We start from the raw sequence: 17,436 nt of genomic DNA, 5'->3' as shown, positions 1-17,436 counted from the left end.
GATTGGTTGGTCTCTTTGACCTTGCGCTCGATTGGCAGTATGCAGTTTAGCTTTGTGCTTCTTTGGCACTGTTCAGTGGGTCTTTTTGTATTCTCTTGTCTCCTGGAATCAGACAGAATCATTAAGCAAAGTCCCATAATTATTTTTAATAAACAATCAATGGCATCATTTTTTATAGTCTAAGGCTTTTGGGGTAAGCATTGACATTAGGGCAAAATGTATTTTAAACTTATATTACTGCAAAAAAAAGTTAAAGAAAAACATTCTCACCAAAAAAATGAGATCCATTTCCTTTTTAACTTAATCACTATGTGAGTACAAATGATTTTCAGAATAGAACAGTAATACAGTAGATAATGAACATTCAAAGGAGTACCAAATTCCCTAAAGTTCACAATATCCCAATTAATTACAATAGCAAACAAACCCACTATTGTATTTCATATAAGTTGCTGTATGACAAAAAAAATAAAACAAAACCCAATGAACTAATGGATATTTGTCACAATTTTTCCAGATGTAACAAATCTTTCAACCTTGGCAAATATGCTTTTAAAACTTATTCGGGTCTAGAACATCACCAAGAAATCTAGATTGTTCTGGTGGAAGTATGTTAAACTGAAGAAATTTGCAGGAGCTCTTTTTGGCTTCCTGCTTCATAGAAACACCTTGGTAGGAACATTTCTTTGTTTCTTTACCTTTAAGACAACATTCTTTAAAATATTAAAAAAAAAAATTATCCATTCAGAAACCACTAGTTAATTAAAATTATTTCTGAAGACCCCTTAGAATTACCATTTAATTTCTTAGCTCATTAAATTCTCCAAAGTATTTTAGCCAGGTTGAGTTCATCCATCATCTGTGTGACACTTAACAAATTCAAAATGGAAGAAAAATCTGTTTGTGGGCTTTACAATATTTTGTTCAGTATAGTTATAGGGGAAAGGTAACAGAATATAATAGTTAAAACAGTTGATTAAACTGATCCAGTGTAACAGAATACATTAATATATGAACTTAAAACAACAAAATTAAATCTTAAAACAATCAGCAAAATACAATAAAATACAGAGACTTTAATAAAAGCAATGGAGTCTGAAAAAGCTCAAAATCTTCACCTCCAGTCTCTTAATGTTCCTTTTTCTAAAATTCGGATCCTTATTGTCAGCACTGTGGTATCTCCCATGGTGAGGGAGAACATGGTTTTGAGGCATCTCAAACTATACTCAATTCTACCAATCAGCATATCTCTTTCTCACCCAATGACATATTGTTTTGATGATTATTGCTTCAAAGTATAATCTTGAGATCTGTACCTGCTAGACTGCCTTCTTTCATCCCCCCCCCCCCCCATCAATTTCATTGATATTCTTGGGCCTTATGGTCTTCCAGATAAATTTTGTTATTTTTTTCTAGCTCTATAAAATAATTTTGGAATAATATGATCCTGAATAAGGAAATTATAATTTAAGTAGTATTGTCATTTTAATTATATTGACTTGGTGAAACCATGAGCAATTTATATTTCTCCAGTTGTTTATATCTATGTTTGTGGGAAAAGCATTTTATATTTGTGTTCATGTAGTTTGTGTGTATGTTGGCAGGTAAACTCTCAGGTATTTTATTCTGTCTGTAGTTATTTTAAATGGAATGAAATGAAATATTCTTTCTAGCCCTTCCTATTGGGCTTATATTGGTAATAAATAGAAATGCTGATGATGTAAGTGGATTTATTTTTTATCCTTCAACTTTGCTAAAGTTGTTTATTTTGTTTCTCTAGGGTTCTTTTAAGTATCTTATTACTTTGCAAAGAGTGATGGTTTTGTTTCTTTGTTGTCTATTCTTATTCCTTCAATCACTTTTTTTGTCTTACCACCAAAGCAATAGTTTTGTTTCCTTCTTGTATATTCTTATTCTTTCAATTGTTTTTTATGTCAAGTACAAGGCTATCTAGTACAATATTGAATAATAATGAATATAATATCCTTGATTCATTCTTTATCTTATTGTGGAGACTTCTGGTTTGACCTTATTACAGATAATGCTTGCTTTTGATTTTAGATAGATAGTTGAGATTTAAAAGAAACCAGGAAAATCAGTCAGATTTGAGGAGGACAACTGGAGAAAGTGCTGGCTAGAGATATATGAAGTCTCTGGTTCATAGATCAATAAGGAGGCTGTTGTTCATTTGGATTAGAATCCAGTAAAGAGAATTGAGAAAGAGTGGTTTGATAGGAGTAGAACTAAGAGAGAGTATTTATCTGAAAAACCTAGAGAAAAGAGAGTATCCAGGAAGAAAGGGTGATAAAACTCTACTATCAAAGACTGCTGAGAGGTCAAGAATGAGGACTGAGAAAATGCCATTGGATTTGACAATTAAATCGTTGGTAATTTTGCAGAGAACAGTTTCTGTGGAATAAGTTTGGAAGCCAAATTGTCAGGATTAAGAAGAGAATGAGAAGAGAGAAAGTGAAGGAATCGCTTACAGATGTTCTGTTTTGAGGATTGGCTACAATGGACCAAAAAGATATAGCACAATAGAGATGATGGAAAGATCAGCTAAGACTTTTTTTCAGGCATGGGGAGACATGGGCAGTTGGAAATAAATCAGTAGAAGAGGAGGGATTGAAATGACATGAAAGATGGAGGGGTCAATCTGTTGGAAGGGATAGGATGGAATAGGATTGTGTTGTAAGCAGAGGACAATTATTGAACTGGTTAGTGATAGGATTAAGATTGGGAAAAGAGGGAAGTACAGCAGAGGTATGATAGCTTGGGAGAGTACTGAAGAATACTAGGAATGGAGGTTATTGTCAGAATGAATAAATGGTTTGATGAAATGGCATAGTAACTAAGGGAATGATACGTCACCAGAATTTTAAAAGTATAGTTTGTTCTGGTTGCATAAAAAATAAAATGGGTAATTATCCATTTGGGGAATGATTGAATATTTTAGTCCTCAGTAGATAAAAACAAAATTAGAAGCTGATATAAAGGTACTTCTAGAGTTGAAAAGGAGAATATAGTGGATTGGATTGCAGAAGTCTTCTACTAACCTTAGCTTTCCCATGAAAGCAATTCCTCATTTTTTTTTTATAAAATGCAATAGTAGAGGGAATTCCTGAATTATTGAGATCATAGATCCATTTGAGTATAAAATCTATTTAGTGAAATGTTGCATAAATACATCATTCTGGATCTGAGTTGTTGAGGACAATTGGATTTTATGGATGAACCCCTTTAGCTTCAAAACTTAAAAAATTGTAAACATATTTTGTAGAAATATTTCCAAAATGTATTATACATTCTACTCACATCTTTCAAAAAATATAACTGGACTTGTTTTTAATGATTCAGTGTCATCATTATGAAGATCTTTTTGAATTTTTTTCCCCCTCTAACCTCTAATGTTTGGCTCTTAGGTTTTGTTTCTGTCAGCTTGTCTACTTCTAGAACTATCTAACTCACTTCTAATTTTCTGTTTTTATCTACTATGGGCTAGGAAAGCCAACAACTAGGTTTGTTAGAAATTTATATGAAGTATTAAAAGAAAATAAATGGGCAAAGTAAACGTCTAAATCTCACTCCCTTTTTTAAAGTAAAGTGCATGAAGTTTGTGGGCAAACTTCTGTTTGGCTGTCTAGACATCTGTTTTCGATTGGTGGTGGGAGTGGAGAATGTTTATATTATTTTCTGGCTCTTGCCTATGTTCTGAAGAGTTGGTATTTCTAGACCAGCTCTATTTTGGGACAGGGGAAATCATACTTAAGTAGGTTTCTTCAAAATGAAAGATATTTGGATATTGATATAAGAAGATGGATTTGCTATGTTATTAGATTGCAGAGAGAAGACAGCAATGTATGAACTCGAGGAGGAAGAAAACAATGAGATTTTTGGAATTTAAAATAGATTGAATTTCTGGCTGAGAAATGAGTCATCCATAAAAGTCCAAAATAAACCATGTACAATATAACTAATTTTGTACTTCACAGTGCTCCTTTGGTTAAGTCACATAATGAAATATTCTTTTTTTAAACCTTGGAATTCTGTTGTGGAATAATTACAATTACTGAAAAATGAAATATTTCCTTTTAATTTATTTTTGCTCTAAGAGGTTAAATTGAGTTTTTTTTTAAATTCAGCTGTTATGACAAAACATATAATTGTGAGTAGTTGGTAATCTTTTATTTCAACTTACAAATAATTGTCATAAAACTATAGGTTTAGTTATCAATCATTACAGGTCTAATTTTATAGGCTACAAGGTGATGTACAGAATTTCTCCCAGGGCACAGATTCAGTTAGTTGTAGATCAAAATGGTAAGCCGTACACATTCTCTTGATTACATGTGTAGGTGTAATAGATGGGTAGAAAGACTTATAGGTCAATAAATTACATGTGAGTAGTTATTACATCTTATAAGTAATATTTATTCTCTTTTATATAACTAATTGCAAAATCATCAACATAAGGACTCATGATTGAAATAAACAACACTGAAAATCCTAATACATAAAGTACCAGTTTACAAATGAGACTAGCATTTAACCACACTTGAAGAAAAAATGATTTCTTGTATTAAGGATTTTGTGGGTGGGAAACCACATGGGCACTTTACCTTTTCTTTAAAAAAAAAAATGAAGGATTTCATCTAAACAATAGACCAAAACCCCATCTTTGAATCCTAATTTTTGCCTTAAATGCAGAATGGATATATCCAAATTAATTTTTAGTCTTAGTGCTTCAGGTTTTCTATTCATAAAGTAAATATATTGCAATAACTCTTGTCAAAGTAACTAGTGATAGTTACTTATATACTCATAGAGCCCAAGAGATATGCTTCAGCTCATTATAATTGCTTAAAAATTGAGTGCAAGGTTGAACATTATTTTTTCTTTCTATTTTTTTAACACTGCCCATTTGGAAATTTGCTTTGCCAAACTTAAGGGAATTGTATTTCTTGTCTTCTCAGTAGATTGGAGGAGAGAATTTGGACCTGAAAATAAAATTTGAAAAAAAAAAAAAAGATCACATTTCTATACATCTAAGCAAAATCAATAGGATAAATTCCCATGAAGTCAGAATACTAGGCATAATTTTCAGGAATTTTGCTATTCTTCCATATTGATAATTCGGATATAAGAATTTCAAATTGATATTGGCAGCTGTTTATAAATTCTCTCCTTCCACCAAAACAGAAAATTTAAGTCCTCAAGGCTAGAGCAGTTTTTATCTTTGTTTTCCCGGTGTTTAGCACACTTAGTATGCACTTAATAAAGGTTTAAATTTTGGTGATACATAAATGTTCTATTTCTGGGCCATATTTAAAGCTTTTAGAAATTCTTACCTTTTTTGTGTGTTATGGACTACTTTGCCAGTCTGAAGCCTATGGATCCCTACTCAAAATAATAATAAGTGCATAAATCAGTCAACAAGTATTTACTGAGTATCAACTCAGGGCAGCTAGGTGGCACAGTGTATAGAGTGTTGGCCTTGGAATAACGAAGATGAATTCAAATCCTGCCTTAGGATACTTTCTGTGTGACCCTGGGGCAAGTCACTTAACCCTAATAAGATGGAGAAAGAAATGGCAAACCGAATTCCCATATCTTTACCAAAAAACTCCAAATGGAGTCATGAAGAGTCAGACATGACTGAAAATGACTAAATGACAGTAACATCTATTAATCAGGCACGAAGTATTCAAAGAAAGGCAAAAAGACAGGCCCTGCCCTCTAGTTACTTATAATATTGGGGAGACTACAAGCAAACAAATATATACAAATAAACTGTATATAAGACAACTAGGGAATAATTAACAGTGGTAAGTGACTATAATTAAAAAAAAAAGATTTAGAAAGGCCAGGAGTAGATGAGATTAAACTAGCTAGGGTTACAAAGAAAAACAAGAACTCCTAGTGTAGAGCCTGACTGTAATTTGTGATCTCCTGACTTAGCCTTTGAGAAGCCAAGGCCAGTTGCATGTTACTGAGAAATAATATTAACGGCGTACATTTCTATACTGCTTTAGTTTTAACTGAGTGCTTACCCACAGCCTTTTAAGAAAGGAAACACAAATATTTATGTCATTTGGGGGGGGGGGATGACATTCTCAGAGCTAAGTCTCTGACTTTGTCCAAGTTTACAAGTGGTAAATCCAGGTGTTCTGATTCTAGTCCAGTCTATAATACTTCCATATGATCTTTGCATACAGAATTATGAAACATGTTACAAGCATTCTTATCTTGTAAGATCTCTTAAATGTTTAAACATGTAATTGTATTGTTTTAATTTAAAACTTCTGTGCTATTAACCACTATTAATAGTTTAATTAGATACAGTTTTAAATTTTTATTTTTTATTATATACTTAGTAACTACTACCACCACCAATAAAAAACATTTAACCAAATACATAAAAAAGTGTGAAATCACAAACTCCGCATTTTTACAATTTGTTTAAAATATGTAAATTACATATGCATTTTTACATAAGCATCCTCTCTGCTTTTGAGTTTCCTTTTGATTTGTTTTACTTGGATAAGGTTGTTTTTTTAATGTAATCATGGCCTAACCTTCATAATAGGATCTCTGGGTTAATGAGCATGAACAGCTTTATAGCTCTTAATGTATATTTTCATCTTGTTTCCTAAAAAAAAAACAACAATCAATCAAAAATGCCCTAGCAATGTTAATATTTGATCATATTAGCCTTTCTAGTTCTCAGTTAGCATATATTACCAGGACCATATTTAGCTAAATTGGTCCTTGGAAAGCAGACACAGTCTGTTGCCAGGGTCATACTCTTTTCAAAACAAAGCTTTCCTGCTTGTTCATACCCAGTGGAACTATGTTCCAATGCCACTATCCCCAGGGATTCTGAGTTATCTCTCTAGTATGATGAGTGTTAAAATAAGACTTTTGCAGAATATTTATGCTCTCTTAAGTTATTGTCTCACCAAAAACTAAGTTTGGAGTATGTGTATGTTTAGGCTTAGACCTACTACTAATCTCATTATCTAAGGTTCCATTCATCTCTTTTAACTTCCTAGTCCTTTATTTTTGTTAGCTTCATCTAGTTCTGAGAGGAGGAAACTAAAGTCTGCTGATATTATTTTTTAATCTATTTCCATCTATATCTCATTTAGTTTTTCTTTTAAAAAATCTGGGTGCTATTATGTTACTTAGAAATGACACTAACTCTTCGGTCACTGATGATTATGCAATATCATAGTGGATAGTAATAATGATAATAATAATAATATCTGACTTTTAGTATCTGCCAAGTCAGCTACGTAGCACAATGGATACAGTAAAGGGACCTGAAATCAGGAAGATTCACATTTCTGAGTTCAAATCTCTTTTCAGACATTTAATAGATGTGTGACTCTGGGCTAGTCACTTAATTCTGTTGGTCTCAGCTTCATCATCTATAAAATGAGCTGTAGAAGAAATGGCAAACCATTTCAGGAGATTTGTCAAGATAACCCGAAATGAGGTCATAAATGGTCATGACTGAAAAGACTAAATGACAACTGTATTTACTATGTACCAAATAATATGATAAACACTTTACGATTACTATATCAGTTGATCCTTACAACAATTCTGGGAGGTAAGTGATATTATTATTGCATTTTAAAGAGGAGGAAATTTAGGCAAATAAAGATTAAGTGACTTGCCCAGGTTCACACATCTGTGTCTGAGGCCATATTTGAATTCAGCTCTTCCTAACACCAAGCCCAACACCGTATCCAGTGTCACTTAGCAGTCTATAAGAGTCGTACAAAAGAAAAGATACTGTAGAAGAACAAAAGGTCAAGAATATCAAGAGAATTAATGTAAAAAAAAATGTGAAGGACCAGATCTTAAACTGTACTTTAAAACAATAATCATCAAAATAATCTGGTATTGGCTAAGAAAGGGGATTCTAGAGCAACAGAATAGGTTAGGTACACAATATAGTTGTAAATGACCGTAGCAATCTAGTGTTTGATAAATCCAAAGATTCCAGCTTTGGGGGCAAGAATTCCCTGACAAAAATTTCTGGGAAAACTGAAAAATGGCATGACAAAAACTAGATATAGACCAGTGTCTCACACTCTGATTTAGACACAAAGGGTAATACCATAAGCAGATTAGGGGAGCATGAAATAGTTTACCTGTCAGATCTATTGCTAAGAGAAGAATTTATGACCAAATGAGAGAGTACATTACAAGAGGCAAAATCAGTAATTTTGATTATATTAAATATTTAAAGTTTTTGTACAAACAAAACTAATGCAACCAAAATTAGAAGAGAAATGGGGGGGGGGAGGGAGGACAGCAAGTTTCTCTGATAAAAGAAAAGCCACTGGAATTAGAATCCAATGATCTCTGTCACTTCTCTTGATCTAGTTTCTTCAACAGTAAAACAAGAATTGGACCAGATGACCTATAAAGTCCTTCTTAGCTCAAATTTATATTCCTATCATAGTACCTTAGGTATTAAAAAAAAATTCCCATATTGTGCAATTACCTGACAAATAAGTAATTTAAAACAGGAAATATATTATTATAAAATTTTCTTTATTCCTTCATTTTCTATTAATACAAAAGTTTAAATGCCAGTCACAAAGAATTTGTTGAATTGAACTATATCTTGAATTATGTAAATAAGGTAATGTGAGAGGCATAATATGCTGCAGTGGCCAGTGAGGTCTGAATAACTCAGATTCAAGTCCAAGTCCAGCTTCTGATAGCATAGTGATTTACCATGGTTTTTTAAGATTAAAAGTTGCAGAACAGTAGCTAGAATCTGAGCTTTGATTTTGATAGAGGGAGTCTGACTCACTGGGCCTTCCTAAAAGGGAGAAAATCAATTAGTAATGTCATAATGGTTTTTTGACCCTGGATCTCTAGTGAGCATTCATTTTATCTTGATGGTGATGCTATTTCCATACCATCTTCATTACATTTCCCCCCCAGTGCTAAAAAGAGTAGTGAAATTAACAATACCATTGAGGCAAATATTGTCCCATACTTTTAATCATTTTTCACTCTTATAAATTCTACTCTGGTCACCATCTCCATATTAGACTGCAATTTCCCTGAAGTACTATTTGGGCTTTCTTGTATTTGTGTTCTCAGTACTTAAAACTTAATATGGAGTACTAAGTTTTGGCACATAGTAAATACTTAATACATTTCCTCTATTTGGGCTTGTGATTTATCAGTAAGAAATTAACTCTACCAAATGTAAAACAGCTTGGTACATTCTCTGCAATTTATACTTTTAGAGAATTGCCTGGAACATTGAGAGAGATTATATAATATCTGTGTCTGAGGCCATATTTGAATTCAGCTCTTCCTAACACCAAGCCCAACACCGTATCCAGTGTCACTTAGCAGTCTATAAGAGTCGTACAAAAGAAAAGATACTGTAGAAGAACATATGTAGAATAAACATATCTAGTATGGATCAGAGATAGGAAATGAAACCAGGTCTTCCTGAGTTGTAAGCTGATTCTTTATCCACTACATCATCCTACCTTTTAAAATGAAATTTAGAAGGCCTAGAGATGGGAGGTCCTAGGTTCAAATGTGGCCTCAGACACTTCCCAGCTCTGTGACCCTGGGCAAGTCACTTAATTCCCATTGCCTAGCCCTTACCACTCTTCTGCCTTGGAACCAATCAATACACAGCATTGATTCCAAGATGGAAGATAAGGGTTAAAAAAAAAAAGATAAAATGAAATTTAGACATAATTTAGCAATTTTGTCAAGCCATGAATCTTATTAAAAAAGAATTTTAGCTGCTTGCTAATCTAAATGATCTTGCTATTTAGATGTATAAAGTCTCCTATGATTAGTATTCTGTCATGAAGGTGAGCTTGGCTTCTTGAGAGCACTAACTGGAGTAATCCTAGTGAGTAAGCTAGAAGAAAGACCCAGAAATGTCCAAGTAATGGATACACTAAGTGTAGAATGCCACATTATCAGAAGAGTCATCACCAGCTAGGATTTTTGGTTGAAGCAACTCTTAAGTATTTTACATGGGATTGTGTTTTGTGTTGGTAGAGTTCATATATACACATGGATAAAGTCATAGGTCATTTAAAGTATCACAGTAAAATCTACATAAAATTCTAACTAAAATTTAAAGACTGAAAACAAATGTTTTTAGGAGTTGGGAGAATTTTAACCATCTTTTCTTTTCTCTTCTCTTTTTTTCAGGATGGTTTGAATTCCTTGGTCCTTGATCTGGATTTTCCTGCTCTGAGGAAAAATAAGAATATAGATAATTTCTTAATTAGATGTAAGTTGCATTAAAATTTTTTTACATCCATACTTCACATCTATGACTATTTCAGAGTCAAAAAATTCTCAAGATTGTAATAGCATTAAAATTTTAGTTAGATATTTTATTAGAATTGTGAATCCTTTAATTTTAGGGAAAAATATATATTTCTAATTGGAATATCTAGAAGTTTAACAAAGACAGAGTAGAGAATAATTACTTCTCAATTAATTAAATCATAGAATTAGAACTGAAAAGGACTTCAGAAATTGTCTAATACAATAGATTTATAGATGAGGAAACTTAAATCCTTACTTATGTAAGATTATACATAAATCATTATGAGTAATTAAAAAACATCTGGAGAGAAAGATGTGTATATTTTTTGACCATTATAATATTTTTTCTTTATATTAAGCAAAATACCTGCTGAGCTGCTATAGATTCATCAGTAATATAATTATTCTTTGAAATCGTAAGAAAAATTATTATTATAATGTCTTTTGCCATATAAATTATGTTTAATACATATTGATTTTGATACTGATGACATTATTGATACTGATAACAGCTCGTAGTGATCCTAATATATCAAGGGATACTAAGATTGAAGATTTTTTTTAAAAAGTCAACATGATATTAGTACACAGTAAAGAAATTCACTAATAATTCCAGTATATATAATAAATTTAGTAAAACTAAAAAATGGGGACTGCACCTGTGATTTCATTGATTTAGAAAGCCTCTCTGTTGAGTAAGTGCACTCTTATCCAGGGGTCCCCAAACTTTTTTTTTTTTTAAACCCTTACCTTCCGTCTTGGAGTCAATACTGTGTATTGGCTCCAAGGCAGAAGAGTGGTAAGGGCTAGGCAATGGGGGTCAAGTGACTTGCCCAGGGTCACACAGCTAGGAAGTGTCTGAGGCCAGATTTGAACCTAGGTCCCATCTCTAGGCCTGGTTCTCAATCTACTGAGCTACCCAGCTGCCCCCTGTCCCCAAACTTTTTACAGAGGGGGCCAGTTCATTGTCCCTCAGACCGTTGGAGGGCTGGACTATTCAAAAAAACTATGCACAAATCTGTATACCGCTGTCTGGGATAGTGGAGGCTGCAGCACTGGTTGTGATGGACCTGTCACACCTTGCACAGGCCCATCACCACCACCACTATACTGGGCAGCAGTATACACTACACAGTGCGGAATTCCCTCCCTCTGATTGCTGCTCACCATGCTGACTTCTTCCATTGTACAGCCACATAATCCTTTGCACGGTACCTCTTTCTTATTCAGTTACTCTCAGAACAAAGAATTATGTCACTGGAAGTAGTACTGTACATGAGCAGTGCTGCACTTTGCAGTGCCACCCCATACAGTGCTCTTTTCACTGACCACCAATGAAAAGAGGTGCCCCTTCTGGAAGTGCAGTGAGGGCCGGATAAATGACCTCAGGGGGCCGCAGTTTGGGGACCCCTGCTCTTATTAGTGTAGCCTGATACCTTCCCTGCAAAGTCTATTCTTAAAGAGTTGCTTACAGTACAGACAGGTTAAGTGACTTGCCCAGAGTCACAAAGTCATTATATGTCAGCCTTGGGATTTGATCCCAAGTCTTACTGGCTGAGAGAAGAGACTATTATCAATTATACCAATATTCTTTTTGTGGTTATTCCAAATAAAAACTCTAGGATTTTATAGTATGAACTATAGAGTCATCATTGGGTACTATCACTATGTCAGTTATTCTATTAGTTATATCAACACAGGATTATAATAGAACATTCAGATAGATTAAAACACCAAATAATTTTTTACTATATCTTTGAGTGCAAAAAAATTTTGCCATCAGTTTTGTTTGAAGACACTAGTTTGAAATAAAGATGAAAATATTGTAATATACAGTTTCTTATATAAAATATTTTTATCTGCTGAATAATGGATTTAAATTTATTATGTGCTTCTTGTGTGCTAAGTTAAGTGTTCAGCACACAAACGATAATTTGAAATAGCTTCTGCTTTCAAGTAGTTCACATTCTAAGTGGGGAGAGACAAATACATAAAAGAGGGCTTATGGTCTTGTTAAAACATATCGAAAGTTTATGTTCTTAGGTCCTATCAGGGAAAGTAATGGGGCAAATAACAAGTCTCTGAGGACCTTGGGAAATAGTGGAAGGTCAGATTGGTAGGTCCAGGACCAAGATTATGGTCCCAAGAATCAGAGCATTAAAGTGTTAAAAAGCTTTAAGATATTGATCAGTGAATTCTCAAAGCTTGATCCACACAAATTTAGTTGAAAGCCAAATTTAGTTCATTGAAATTCATTTTTTGACAACTAGGATAACTAATTATGGAATTTATTTTTATGAGTAACTTTTTTTAAATTCAATGTAGATGAGAAAATTGTGACAAAAATTAGATGCCTACAGATGAAGGCAGAAGATTTTGATGTTGTTAAAGTGATTGGAAGAGGTGCTTTTGGTGAAGTTCAGTTGGTAAGAATTCAGTCCGTTTATTTTTATTCCTTTATTTGTTGTTGGTGGGTGATGGTGGTGAGACATTTATGTTAATTATAATATATGACATGAATATTAAAGATCATATCATTAAAAAGGTAAAAGAAAAAGCAAGTCATCCTTTTTCCAAATTCTGTGTAGGTGTGAATTTTTAAAAATCCTTACCTTCTGTCTTAGAATCAGTTCTAACTATTGGTTCCAAAGCAAAAGACTGGTAAGGGCTAGGCATTTGGGGTTAAGTGTCTTGCCTAGAGCCAGACAACTAAGAAGTATCTGAGGCTAGATTTGAACTCATGATCTCCCATCTCCAGGCATGGCTGTCTATCTACTGAGCCACCCACCTAACTGTCCTGGAATGTGAACTAAAAGAAAATATACAGAGGGGATAGAAGCAACTGCAAAAGATAAAATGGAAAATTATTGCATAAAAATGAAAAGCTTTCTTACAAACAAATGTACTGCTTAAGATAAGAAAAGATGTGGTAATGTGGATGGGGGTAGAATTTATATCATATATCTCAGGTAAGAGTTTGATATTGATATATACACATCTAACAGAAATATTTAAGTGGTCAAATAACAAACATTTGTCAAAAGAAGAATTCTCTCTACTAATAACAATATGAAAGAATTCTCCAAATCATAAATAAGAGAAATGAAAATTAAAACAAGGAAGGTAGGAAGGAAACATGCACATATTTAGACCTATCATGTGTTAGACACTGCTAACGATTTACAAATATTATTTCATTTGATCTTAACAGCAACTTTGTGAGAGGTAGGTGCTCTTATTTCCCCCATTTTATTAGTGAACAAACTGAGGAAGACTAAAGTTAAAATGATTTGTATAGGGTAGCACAGTTAAGTGTTTGAGGCTGGATTTGAACTCAAGTCTTGATTTCAGTTTTGGCACTCTATCCAGTTTGCTACCGAGCTACTTCAACCCTGAAGTTTTACTTTGTACACAGCACAGATGACAGAAAGATGCCAGCATTTAACAATGAGCTAATTATGGAAAGATAGGCACACTAATGCACTGTTGGTGAAGTGTAACTTGGTCCATCCATTCTGGAAAGCAATTTGGAATTATGCAAAGAAAGTAACGAAAATGTTCATGCATTTAGCCCTATATAGCTAATCATATATCCCAAGGGCCAGAGGGACTATATAAATCAAAATATTTACAGGAGTACGTTGGTTGTATCAATGAACTAGAAAGAAAATAGATTGTCTTCAGTTGGGAATGACTAAATGAATTAGGGATCATAAGTGTAATGTAATATTGTTATTCTGTAAGAAATAATTACTAATAAATATAGCAGATCATTGGAAGACTTATATGAACTGATCCAAAAGTAATTGGTAGAAGTAATAAGCAGAACCAGGAAAACAACATACTATTGAATACAATAATATAAATGAAAAGAAATGTAACAAAAAAATAGAAACCAAGTGCTTCAAAAACATAATGTTCAAATTTGACTTCAAAAAAGAAATACAAGATGCATATTATCTTGCTTCTTTGTAGAACTTGGGGACATGGGACCCTGAGTATATATAATATTACATATATATAAAAACTCTAGAATAGCATAGACAACACTATATTGTTGGTTAGTTTTGCAAAACTTTTTCTTTCTCTCCCCTTTTAATGTAAGGAGATGGCTGTGAAGGAAGTGGTTGAAAGAAGAATAATTTGAGGTGATTTAAAAACAAAAGTTAATAAAAATTAATTTAAAAATATTAATATTCAAGCCAGCATAATTCAGTAGGACACTGATTTCCAGGTTCATGTTCTAGCTTTGTTACATATATGGGCTGCTTAACCTCTCTGAACCTCAGTTTACTTATCTGTGAAATTAAGATATTAGACTAGATAACCTCTAATGTCCCTTCCAATTTTATGATACTGTGAACTATAAATTTTTAGCATTGATATTTCCCATTATCACCAACCCTAATATCCCCTTTCCTCCAGTCCTCTTGATGAAACAATTTATGGGGATTACAAGAATAGGTTAGTAAATATGTTATGGTTTTATCAGCATAATTAGAGAAATCAAATGTATTCAGACTAGTCTAAGAAGCCAAAAAAAGAAAAGAAGTCTTTAGCTGAAATTTATTCTTTCCAATGTGAGTATTAAGTGATAAATTCTTGAAATATCTTCAAGTAATATTATAAATCTAAAGAATAAGATAATATAACCAAAGGATGAACTAAGAAAGTCAGTGACTTTTTGATCATTTGAATAATATTTTATTAATTTTTGTTTAAAATGTTGTTGATAGCACAGGACAGTAAATACAGCATGAATGTGGAGATCAAGAGACCTGATAATGTATGCTTGCTCTGCTGTTCTTCAGCTATGTGACCTTAGGCTAGTCATTTTCCAATTAGAATTTTGGGGTAGATAATGTCTCATATCCTAACTGGCTCTAATTTCTATGAGTATTTTTACATATAAGTGATAATACCAGGAATGATATTTTTATTTTATCATCTGTGAATTTCATTATTTATTGTTATTTACCATTTTGAAATCCTTTTCCCATAGCAGTCCTATTATTCTGTGTTTAAATCATGCTTCTGACATGCCAATGACCATGGGCAAATCACTTAACCTCATTGAACCTCAGTTTTCACATTTGTTAAATGAGGATAATGATATCCACAGTGCTGGTTCAAATGTGACAACAGAGGTAAAGCATTTTATAAAATAAGTTCTATATAAATGCCTAATATTCTACCATACCTTTGTTATCTTCAAAATACTTTATCTTGTTTCATGGTTTCCTTTAGAGAAAGTAAAGTGTTGTTCTTCATAATGACCTTGCTTCTTATATTACCTGTGATTACAAAAAATTCCATAATTAAGGATTGAATTTGAATTTACTCTATGTCTTGAAACAGAACACTAACAATTTTGAGTTGTTGTCTACTTTTATTTACTATCCAATCAACTGATCAGGGTAGGAGAGTTTGAATACTGATTACTCTTCATTGCTACTTTCAAGTTCTCCCTCTGCCAACATTGCTCAGTAATCTCCCCTCCTTTGAGGTTTACTCAAGCTATATCTTAGCACCTTATCAAAATTCTAGTTGTTGCCCACAAACCGCCAAAACATACTTCTTTCCTCAATGACTTGCAGTGCCTAGTGCAGTCTTTCTCACCTTCCCCCCTTTATACTAGGAACTTCAGCATGCATATTGATGATTTCTCAGCACCCTAACTTCCTTGTCAACTCCTCACTCTTAGGCGCCCCCTCCCTTAATCTTTTTCCAATCACTGTCACATCTCTTGTATACCACGCCTCTCTTCTCACATTGTTACTACTTTGATGCAGGTTCTCATTAACTTTCATCTGGACTATCGCAATAGTTTGGTTTTTGAATTCTCTGCCACAAGGTTCTCTCCTCTTGTCCATTCTCTGTTCGCTTTTCAAATTAATCTTCTGAAAGTGCCCATCTGACTATTTCATCACCCTTCTCTTTTCCCCTCTCTGCCTCCCAAACCCAGACCCTGCAATTCAGTGACTTTCTGTCACCTCCAGAATCAACACAGAATGGCAAAATCCTTCACAACCTAGCCCCTCCTATTTCCCCAGTATTTTTATACCATATTTATTCCCTCTCTCTCCTACCTACTCTATGATCTAGTGACATGAGACTTCTTGCTATTCCTCTCATAAGATGCTTCATCTCCCACTTCTGGGCATTTTCATTGGCATTTCCTATGTCAAGTATAATCTTCCTCTTCATCTCCACCTAGTGGCTTTCTTCAAATTGTAGCTCACATCTTATTTTCTATGAGAGACCTTTCCTGATTCTTTCTTGTGCCTTCCCACTATTAATTTTTTCAAATTTATCTGGGTACATCATGTATATATAGTTGTTTTTGTGTTGTCTTCATGAGATTTTGAGGTGCTTAAGGGCATCGTATCTTGTGTGTAGCATAATACCTGGCACACAGTAGATGCTTAATGAATGTTTATTGATGGAATAAAACTCTAGGCATTTGCAAAGCCATATAGGTTTTTAAATTAAGAAGAGTTCAGAAAAGACAGAATTGAAAAACATTTCGAAAGTTTTACTTTGACATCTGATTCTTGGATGTTTGCTCTTTTCTGAGGAAAACTTTTGGTGGAATCTGCTATTATTATATTTTTTGATGTTTTCCTAAAAAAAAGAAACTAAATCAGAAATAATTTCTTGATGTGATTTTATTTTCAAGATTCTTGATCTGGCAAAGAAGTATTTTCTGTGTAATTATGTTACCCATGATAGATAGTTGGCTTTACATAGGAGTAACTATAATTTAACTTCGTATCAGGCTTTCATATATTCTTATAACTTTCTGTTAGTGCATTAATAGCATTTAGAAGATTTTTACTTTATAGACTTATTTTGGGCTAAATGAGAATTAGGTTAATTTCAGAGTATAGTTTCCTATTGTCCTAAATAGCTAGGGAGATACACATCTGACTGACATTCCCATTACCCAGATACATGCCATTCTTGGCATATGTCTCTGAATTTTAGCCTCTGGTGCTCAATATGGTTCTTGAATATCCAAAGAAGCTCTGTGCCTAAAGGATTGAGCATGTCAGTTTTGGTATGTTGTACTTCTAAGCAATTTTAATTTCAAGCATA

At 33.3% G+C, this 17,436-nt stretch overlaps 1 protein-coding gene across 7 annotated transcripts in view; it reads left to right on the top strand.

Moving 5' to 3' along the window:
• ROCK2 (Rho associated coiled-coil containing protein kinase 2) overlaps nt 1-17,436 on the top strand; it is a 199,142-nt gene that overhangs the window by 80,821 nt on the left and 100,885 nt on the right. For all 7 annotated transcript variants that reach the window (XM_056813427.1, XM_001381617.5, XM_007476249.3 and 4 more), the window contains exons 2-3: nt 10,216-10,297; nt 12,664-12,764. In XM_056813427.1, the coding sequence (XP_056669405.1) occupies nt 10,216-10,297; nt 12,664-12,764 (183 nt within the window). The remainder of the gene's footprint in view (nt 1-10,215; nt 10,298-12,663; nt 12,765-17,436) is intronic.

The sequence above is a fragment of the Monodelphis domestica genome, chromosome 1 (genome assembly GCF_027887165.1).
Source record: "Monodelphis domestica isolate mMonDom1 chromosome 1, mMonDom1.pri, whole genome shotgun sequence".
Lineage (NCBI taxonomy): Eukaryota > Metazoa > Chordata > Mammalia > Didelphimorphia > Didelphidae > Monodelphis > Monodelphis domestica.
Note: the sequence above shows the minus strand (reverse complement) of the source record. Positions and strands in the feature narration are given on the sequence as shown.